The sequence below is a fragment of the Sorex fumeus genome, unplaced genomic scaffold (genome assembly GCF_029834395.1).
Source record: "Sorex fumeus unplaced genomic scaffold, SorFum_2.1 ptg000035l, whole genome shotgun sequence".
Taxonomy (NCBI): Eukaryota; Metazoa; Chordata; class Mammalia; order Eulipotyphla; family Soricidae; genus Sorex; species Sorex fumeus.
In genome coordinates this window covers 17,066,404-17,076,565 of record NW_026606092.1, presented here as the reverse complement: position 1 = coordinate 17,076,565, position 10,162 = coordinate 17,066,404, and the positions used below count along the sequence as shown (strand labels likewise).

The 10,162-nt window shown below is 39.5% G+C and overlaps 1 protein-coding gene across 3 annotated transcripts in view; it reads right to left on the bottom strand.

Moving 5' to 3' along the window:
- Positions 1–1,723: 1,723 nt before the first annotated feature.
- The window catches only part of ORC4 (origin recognition complex subunit 4), a 52,958-nt gene continuing 44,519 nt past the window's right edge, over positions 1,724–10,162 (bottom strand). For all 3 annotated transcript variants that reach the window (XM_056117704.1, XM_056117705.1, XM_056117706.1), the window contains exons 11-14: positions 5,149–5,257; positions 4,130–4,225; positions 3,985–4,052; positions 1,724–2,142 (exon numbers count right to left, since the gene is read on the bottom strand). In XM_056117704.1, the coding sequence (XP_055973679.1) occupies positions 1,954–2,142; positions 3,985–4,052; positions 4,130–4,225; positions 5,149–5,257 (462 nt within the window). In that variant the 3' untranslated portion in view covers positions 1,724–1,953. The remainder of the gene's footprint in view (positions 2,143–3,984; positions 4,053–4,129; positions 4,226–5,148; positions 5,258–10,162) is intronic.

The window sequence follows — 10,162 nt, the reverse complement described above, 5'->3', positions numbered from 1 at the left end:
ATTTCTCTTACTATCAGTTCTTTCAGGTGCTTTTGCATTCACTGCCTTTAAGATACAGTATTTTCCCAGAACAGCTTTGATTTTTGTTTTGCTTTTGGGACATGCCACGTGGTTTTCAGAGGCCACTCCTTTCCTGGCTTACGCTCTGTCCAGGCACTACAGCCTGTTGGGCAATCTCTAGTCCTCTAGAATATATATATATATGTATATATATATATATACACACACACACATATATGTATATATGTATGTATATATATATTTACAGTGCAAGTGTGAGGTTATTGCTTTCAGTGACAGTGATGCTACCATATTAAGTATTTTGGCAAAATACTCCATAATACATGCAGGCTGCTATGTAGAAACAGTTTGAAAGTCTTAGCTTTAGTGAGACACTGCTGAACAAGTAAAATGAGTGTGATGAAAACTTAGAAGTCAGGGTTTACAGAACAGTCTCTACCTGAAAGAGCTACTTTCATGTTCTTAAACAGATAAACCACTTCTTGCAGCAGCTCTTCATGGATGCGTTTAAAGGTAAGTAGTAAGTAAAGGCATAGAGGGAAGGGGTGGTGGTGGGGGGGGTGTCTTCAAGCAGTGCTCAGGGGACCATGAGCCTTCTGGCATGTACAAGGACCCGGGGAAGCTGAGGGCCACCAGGACCACAAACTCAAGGCCTACTGCTAGCAGGGGCTTTTAATGTCGATTAAATTCAAGTTCAATTCCAGGGTCTGCCAATCATTTTTAAATGAATTGATTTTCTCACTTGTAAATAAGAGTACCTAAATATCACAAGGCCCTAGAAAGTTAAGAGGATTGAAACTGCAATAGTGTTAAGTAGTCTGTCATTTTAAACCCTTTTCCACGAACAACAGACAACTCTTGAATAAATGAAGTAGCTTACAATGAATTCTTGTTAAATTTCACTTAAAACATACATCTGTTATAAGTGCATGTGGTCCTGAATTTATACGGCAAGTCCCTGACATTGCTAAATTCATCTCGGAATTAAGTAAGTAAGTAAAGGCCCTCCCGTTGATCATCAATTTCCTCGAGCGGGCCCAGTAACGTCTCCATTAGAGACTTTGTTGTTACTGTGTCTGGCATATCGAATACGTCACGAGGAGCTTGCCAGGCCCTGCCATGCGGGCGAGATACTCTCGGTAGCTTGCCGGGCTCTCCGAGAGGGGCGGAGGAATCGAACTCGGGTCGGCCATGTTGGCTTCGTGCAAGGCAAGCGCCCTACCGCTGTGCTATCGCTCCAGCCCATCTCGGAATTACTTAATATTATTTTAGTTAACATTGCCAAAAACTTCACATTATTTGTGGTAGTTATTTTCCAGAAATTTTATAAAGGGCTTGTTTGGGTGAATTCTGATTTAGTTTGGCCAAAATAGGCATAATTAGCTACATTTAAAAAAAAATTAAAAAGATCATACACAAAATTCTTATGTAACTTGGCATGCATCATATTCTGAGAAATCTAGAAGGAAACACTTCAATTTTCTTGCCTTTTTCTTCATGTGAGTCATCTCTGGCTAAATGGGTCAGTCTGTGTAACCAGAAGACAGAGCTTTTGAGGTACATTTGAAATTTGTAAGGCAAAGTAATATAATTCAATTCTTAGCATTATTTCTTTTTCTTGCTGCTGGACTGGTATGAATTCTTCAAAGATACCATCATATAAATACTCCACTAAATAAGCATAAGGTTCAAGACTAAATTCTTCTCATTTATTTTTTTAAAGGGTTACAATATAACCTAAGTCACTATTCATAAATCATGTAACTACTCATAACCCAAAGTTAAGACAATAATTATTCTCCATGTATAATAGAAGCCCATAAATACAAAAATACAGATTTATAAATATAAGAAAAAGGAATAAACATGTCAAAGGACAGTCTTTTGTTTTAATAAAAAATTGTGACTGAAACTCTGAAGCATTGGTTACATTCATAACCAGCTTAGAGAAGATGTTGCCCACTGCCTAACATCTGTAGGGCAGTTAGGGTATTTCTGCAAAGCATTCATGATTTGAGTATTGTCCAAAAGAAGCTTCATCAGTTGGTACTCCTTCTGCGCATTTACTGATGTTCTTTCCATGGGCTTTATTAATTCTAATTGTTGTAAGTGTTCAAATGCCTGAAAGATGAAAGTGAATTTAAAGTTAACTCAGAAAAGAAGGATTTTGGTCAGCTGTGGAATAGAGTGTCAGAACATAAAAGTTAATATAAATCATTAGGGCATAAAAATTTTCAGTGATCTTATAAAAGCTGCATATGACAAGTAAGACAGTGCCAATGAATTGATACTACCGATACACTGAAACAGATTCCTAAGCTTTATATTATTTTAGGGTCTCATTGTGGGAAACAATTTCAGAATATCTTTGTGAACTAGGAAATTTATTCTGATGAAATAGCTCAGATACTCATTTTGAAAATGAGAAAATACCAGAGGTTATGGGCCTTAGTATTCACTTGCCAGTGAAATATTTAAAATGTAAACACAAAGAGGCAGCTCAAGGTGGTAGGGCAGAAATCTAACTTGTGAGGTCCCAAGTTTGATACGTGGCACCACATGGGCCTCAAGCACCTCAGGATAGAGATTTGTTTTCAAGCTGATAAGAGTTTAAAGGCTCAGGTAGCCCTTTCTAGTCATAAAACTCCATAAACCATGACTGTCAGATAAGAACTTCAAGAATGGGATGAAACCAAACTATAAGTACTAAATACTTTTCCTCCTGTTTTAGAAACAAATGAATTCTGACTGCTAGAGATAAAAAGGGATGCTAAAGGATTTAAGGATCCACTGTTTTAAAAGGAAAAGATGTTCAGAGACAGACTGAGGGATAGGAAGGGAACTAAGGACACTGGTGCATGGAGTGGTGCTAGAACCTAACCATGAATAAATTTTTAACTCTTGATGAAAAAAAATTTCTTCCCATAAAGTCCTCTAGGGCTGCCTGTTCAGTAACATAGCCATAGCCTTTCGTTTGAATTTCAAAAGCTTTAAGTTTAAACAGTGTGTAAAAGTCAATGAATCAAAAATTAAAAAAATTTAAGTATGCTTAGAATAATTCAATTGCAAATGTACCTTAGCTAAAAATGTTATGGGCTCTAAAGAGCAGGTATTTCCAGTGACGAGTGATTTAAGATGTGCTTTAAATCAAAATGCCCGGCAGAGCCTGGCAAGCTCCCCATGGCAAAAACAGTAACAACAACTCTCACAATGGAGACGTTACTGGTGCCCGTTTGAGCAAATCGATGAACAACAGTAGGACAGTGCTACAGTGCTTAAATCAAAATATCACTGTCACTGTCCTCCCGTTGTTCATCGATTTGCTCGAGCGGGCCCAGTAACGTCTCCATTGTGACACTTGTTAATGTGTCACATAATTCTGCCTGCCCACTAATGGGATTTTTAGTCTGTTCTTTTAGTTTTGTATGGTATATGTGTTTTTTTACTGTTGAAATTATAAGCTCATCAACCGTTTGGCAGTAAAGAGATTATAGTTTTATTTAACTATTTAAGCTATCGCTCCCGATAGCACAGCGGGTAGGGCGTTTGCCTTGCACGCAGCCAACATAGAGGACCCGAGTTTAATTCCTCCACCCCTCTCGGAGAGCCCGGCAAGCTACCGAGAGTATTCGATATGCCAGACACAGTAACAACAAAGTCTCCAATGGAGACGTTACTGGGCCCGCTCGAGCAAATCGATGATCAACGGGAGGGCCTTTACTTTACTTTAACTATTTAAGCATTTATTTATATTGAACTCTTTTCAGCATGTCATTGGTAATAATAGACAGTAGAGGGCAGTACAGCTCCACAAACTGAATTTGGCTGCTTCCGGATTAAATATTTTTAGATTAACTTTCTGAAAGAAAATTCCCATGAAAAATGCCCAGTGTTTGAAAATTAATGAAAGTACCATATGAGTTTTATGTAAAAATATAGTTTCAGAAAAAAATGAAAATTTACCTTCATAACAACAGGTTTCTCAAAATTATAAACAGAATGGGCCTTCCTTTGAACAAACTTCTGGAACTCTGGACAGAAAGCAATGATAACATTAATAGATTCAAGTAACTAGGTAAAGTCAGAAACTACCAAAGCCTCATCTCACCATTATAGACCATTTGAAAATTAAAGGGCTCCTCTTCATAGATGTCATTTAAATGTTTCATTGCTATTATAAGACAGATTTCCAAAACAGAGAGACCTACAGGGAAAGAGAAATAAATCAATTGTATTTAATGATACATAAAATTTAAAAATAACTGTCCTCCAACAGAATGGTAAAGTCTAAGGGTGGGGTGGGCAAGTAATATACAGGTTCAAATATATTTTAGTTATTGTTATCTTTTTGCTAGATTCTTACACTGTGGGTCTCAACCCCTTAGCAAAAGGGGGTCATGAATATCTTGGCAGCGGGAAAAAGTTATGGAAGATGCAGTGACAAAAAATTCAAAATCAAGCATAGAATGCTCTCACCACAGTTACATTTCTTAGGTCAAATGGGATTTCGAGTGAAAAAGCTTCAAAAGCCATGGTCTTGATCATCTTGATCTCTGGAAATTACATCTATTTTTTTTTTCTGGAAAGAACAATTATTAGATTCTAAAAAAGGAATAGAGAAACTCAAATGGTCAAAAAGTAGTTCTTTGGTAGCACCTGGCACAATGATAATGCCAGTAATAGCCTTAGCTGGATGTCCAATGTGGAGTGGCAGCTAGCATTTTTTTAGTAGATAAAGTTTCTTTCATGTTAAGTGGGACTAATTTTTAAAAGAGCTATTTTATAAGGCACCAGTGCCCAATGTTGTAATTTTGAAAATCATTTCATTACCTAAAGATTCAAATATAATGAAAATTATACTAATCAAGTGATAGCACAACTGTAGGGCATTTGCCTTACAAGCAGCCAACATGGCCAACCCGAGTTGGATTCTTCCGCCCCTCTCGGAGAGCCCGGCAAGCTACCGAGAGTATCTCACCCGCACGGCAGAGCCTGGCAAGCTACCCGTGACGTATTTGATATGCCAAACACAGTAACAACAAGTCTCATGATGAAGACGTTACTGGGCCTGCTCGAGCAAATCAATGAATAACGGGAGGACTGTGACTAATCAAGTAGAGATCTCACCATGTACAATATTTGCTTTAGAGTCCATGCTACACAACTGGTGTGCTTCCATTAGATCTGCTGCAGTCATAAATGGGCATGAGACTGTCACACGATTTAAAGCAAGCATCTAGGAAAAGCATATCAGAAGAATAATCATGTATTTGTTGGGCATTTTTGAGATCAAAGAATAAATATCATTAAAAGTCTATGAGGTAGTAAATATTGAAAGTATCTCGTATTTACCTCTATTAAAATACAATATTTAAATTCATATGTGACAGAGTAAAGGATTAAAGTTCTTGCTGTTTCCCTATCCATTTCCCCTAGAATTATCTTGTTCATTTACAACTCCTATGAAGAATAATTTTTAAAGTAGTAAGAGAAGAGACCAAATACAAATGAGAAGACTAAGTCCTAAAAACAGACAAAAGGGAAATCTCTACAACCCAACCAACCAATTCAGGTCACTGTGAAGTGACAGGTAAATCAGCTACTTCATACTCAGTTGTATAAAAATAGAAAAGAAGAAACCAAAGTCACATCCAGAAACAAATCTCATTGAAGGCATATCTAGTCTTCACGTAGCTATCTTTTTAACAACACAAGTCCTGTATCTGATGATTTGTAATTTTCCTAACATTTAAATTTAGTCATCTGAATAGGACTGGCAAATGAGTACATAAACACGTATGATATTCATTCAGTTAAATATGAATTCAGGTAAACAATTTCTCAGTGTACTCATGTTCCATGCAGTATTTGGGAAAACATACAAACCTATGTAAGAAACTTTTAAGTGGGGCCGGTGTGATAGATAGTATAGCAGGTAGGGCATTTGCCTTTCACGCTGCCTACTAGGGTTCAATTCCCCGGCATCCCATATGGTCCCCCAACCACTGCCAGGAGTAATTCCTGAGTGAACAGCCAGGAGTAACCCCTGAGGATCACTGGGTGTGACCCAAAAAGAAAAAAAAAAGATGTCAGATACATCTTGGGTTTGTTGGATTGCACCCATTCACAGTTCTCCGGAGGCACTACCATTCCTCTATGTTTATCTTTAGCTTTTCTGTGCTCTGCTTCCTCCACCTGTTAATCACTCATTTCCACTAAGCAGAATCTGTGACTTGTAAAGTCAAATTCCTCAAAAATCTCTGGATTTGGATTTGTAAGTGAGATACTGATTTTCTTCTTTCCTTATGTCCTTTTGCATACTTTACTTTAGAGCAATGTCCTTTTTGAACAGACACAGGGAGACAGTTAATGCTATGCTTCTGTAACTTGGGAGTTAATGGACTCCGGATAATATTCACTCTTGGGCATCTGTTTTCTTGACTTAAGCCTCAGTTGCCCTTAGTTCTAGCACCCCAAAAGCAGGGTCCCAATGAAGGACTGGATGGACCCAGCTTGCATTAAGTATTATTGCACCATAATACTTAACTGTAAGTTAAGAGCACAGTCATGGACAAATTCTGTCATGATTCAAAAACAACTGGACATGGACCCTGCTTGGGGTAAGAAAGAGCTCATCTGGCCTGAGTACTATAGTCTGAGATATCCCTATGAGAGCCACCCTATAAGCTTAATGTATCTCTTACTGTATTCACACAAATCGAGTGATATTATTAAGAAGTAGAATTAAGATGAATGTTTAAATGGTTGTTTGACTAAAAAAAGGAGAAACACTCTTAGATAAAATTTTGCCCTTGAGTGGATCTCCTAGCTGCAGGAGTTATTCTAATCAGAAAGAAGGGCTTTCATATGTTGATTGTGCTACCTCACTTGGGTGTAGGTGCTACCCCCAATGCTTGGAGATTGGGCACTAGACTAAGGCTGTGAGATGGTGCAGGGCACAGAGGGGCTAGCATGCGGGACAGGAGACAGGAATGGGGATAAGCTTAGTGAGACTGGAACAGGCAGGTGGGGAGAATAGAATAAACGGCAACTGATCACCAACCAGCTTGGTGGCCCTGTTCCCTCCTTCATGTATCTGTTGGTGGCATGGGATGAGGAAATGGCTCATAGCCAATGAATGCACATGGCGGGTGAGAGAGACCATGCCACCTCCTTGCAATCACTTATTTATTTTGTGATTATACAAAAGAAACTTTTAACTTTTTTTTTGGTGGGGGTAAGTGGGGCATACTGGAGTGACTCAAAGCTTCTTTAGGGCTCTATGCTCGTATTTCACTTCTGGTGGTGCTCAGGGGACATAAGTGTGATCAAACCTTGGTTACTATACTATCTTTCTGGACACAATTTTTTTTCAATTATGTAAACTAGATCCAAACTTATTCAAGCCTTTTCCTTTGTTTTATAATTTCCACCAAATTCCAAAATTTTAATTAAGAAAATTCAAAACAAAATCAGGATATTAACTTATTAAAAATCTATGACTGGAGTAATACAATATAGTTGGTAGGGTGCTTGCCTTGCATGCAGCTGACCTGGGTTTGATCCTGGCACCACATATGGTTCCCTAGCTCCAACAGGAGTGATCCCTTGGTATGCTCTCACCCCACCCCCAGCGTTCACATTTGAAGGCAGAATATTTTTCCAGAAAAATTATGTATTTATTTTCTATATTCTGTAAGTTAGTGCATAAAGTTTAATTTTCGCAACTAAAATTCCTATCCTACTAATTTTTAGACCCAAAATTTCTTCATGATAGAGAGATACTGCTGCAAACTGCAGTGTACCTTTTATTTTTCATTTTTTTTTTCCTTTTGGGTAACACCCAGCAATGCTCAGGGGTTATTCCTGGCTTTGCACTCAAGAATCACTCCTGGCAGTGCTCGGGGGACCATATGGGATGCTGAGGATCGAACCTGGGTTGTCCGTGTGCAAGGCAAACACCCTCCCTGCTGTACTATCGCTCTAGCCCCTGCAGTGTACTTTTGATGAATGGAAGGGTGATGATGTTAACAAGAGGGAAATATAACAGACAAAATTCTTAACTTTCCTCAGCAAAAAGAATGGAAAAAAAGCACCATTGTAAAGTCAGAAACAAGCCAGTAATGGGTCTAGCAGCTGAGTGAGCTGAAACAGTTAACCTTAAGGAGCCTCAGTTTCTTCAAAGAAAAGAATAGGCTTGCTTATCAAGCCTGCATTCTCCCTTGAACACATTATTGTGCTTGCTTATCTATGTCACTTTGCTTTTTCTACCCTGGAGAAACACTGTTCTCTTGAGCATATACGTGTCTATCTCTTCTCCCCTCACATCTTTCTAAATAAGTTTCAATTAAAACTGCTTTGCTACTCGTGCACAAACACACACACACATACACACACATATATACAGGATAAAAGTGCCTAAGGGTTAAGGGTTAACAAAAAAGGAAATATTGAAAATATTAGATATAGTGTTACTTACTATGACACTATATTACATTGTGATGGAAATCAGTAAACAACACTTTTTAAAATGGGCTGGAAAGATACAGTGTGTAGGGTGCTTGCCTTGCATGAGTTTGATCCTTGGCAGGACATATGGTCTCAAGCCCTATCAGCTTGAGAGCCAGGAGTAAATGAGCTTGGAGCCAGAAGTAAGTCCTGAGCACTACCTACCAGGTGCATCTCCAAAACCAAACAAACCAAATGGAACGAAAGAAATTCCAAAGCACAGAGCCAGGGGTAACATTTCTATATATTAACAAACATTGCCATGCTGAAACAAAAGTCACAAATAAAATATTTCTAGCCACTATGAAAGAAATTAGTATTTAAAATATACTTTAGGCGGTATGGTACCACTAGCAGGTTAACCTGTACCTGCGGGGAAAGTGCATCAGCAGTCTCAGTGCCTTCAGACTTCCTGATACCCCAAAATTGCCGCTGTGCCTCTGGCCAGCCCCCAACAATTTGGGGCCAAGTTTACCAAGAAATTAAACGGCCAAAAGTTAGGTATGTGAGAGTCACACCCACAAACCACCTCTGGCTCAGCTATACAAGCTCATTTATTGGCCTTATTTCAGAGACCCATATATCTTGAAAGAGTCAAAAATCACAGTTAGTGCCAGTGGCACAGCACACTGGGTGCGTGGGCATGCCCTCAGGGCATATGCCACTAGTTCATTTCTCTGGAAAAGATGGAACAAGGACCATGATCCAGAGACACACAAAAGAATCTCCGAACTTAGCAGCTCGCTGCAGAGATGCCTCAGGATTGTAAGCCAGGCTGACTTCACCAGGGTGCCTCAGACAGAGGTAGGCATTGTCCCTCTACCTGCCTCCTAAAAATCCTGGCAGCTGCCAACTTCCAAAACCCAATAAAAAGTGCAGGAATGCGGGTTTAGTGCCAGCTAACTCCAAGCCTCAAGGGATAGGGGACAGGCTGGTCCTTCTCATCCCCCTGTCCTCATGGGACCCTGTAGGTCATGCCCAAAAATTGCCTCTGGCTGCTACTTAAGCTTCTCGGTGGTCATGAAAAGAATCTCCGAGGGGCTGGAGCAGTAGCACAGCAGGTAGGGCGTTTGCCCTGCACATGGCCAACCCGGGTTCGATTCCCAGCATCCCGTATGGTCCCCCGAGCACCGCCAGGAGCAATTCCTTAGTGCATGAGCCAAGAGTAACCCCTGTACAATGCTGGGTGAGACCCAAAAAGCACACACACACACGCACACGCACACACACACAAAAGAACCTCTGAACTGAGTTCGCTGCGGAGATATCTCCAGACCCCAATTATCTGGAATTTTGGAGTTCCAGGGGCATGTGGCCACTCTTGCGGCCACGTGACATCTTTATGCTGTTCATAACAAGCAATACAAAAGAGAGTATGGGGGAGATTGCCATAGAGGCATGGGGAGGGGTGAGATTGGGGAGGATAGTGGGGTTCCTGATGGTGGAAGATGTGCACTGGTGGAGGGTTGTGTGATGGATCATTGTATGACTGAAACGCAAGAAAGCTTTGTAACTGTATCTCATGGTGATTAAAATAATTATAATAATAAAATAATAAAATTAACTTTCTGAATAAAAAAGTAATATGGAGTTCATATCCAATTCAATCACCTTAAATCAATGGCTTGAATAA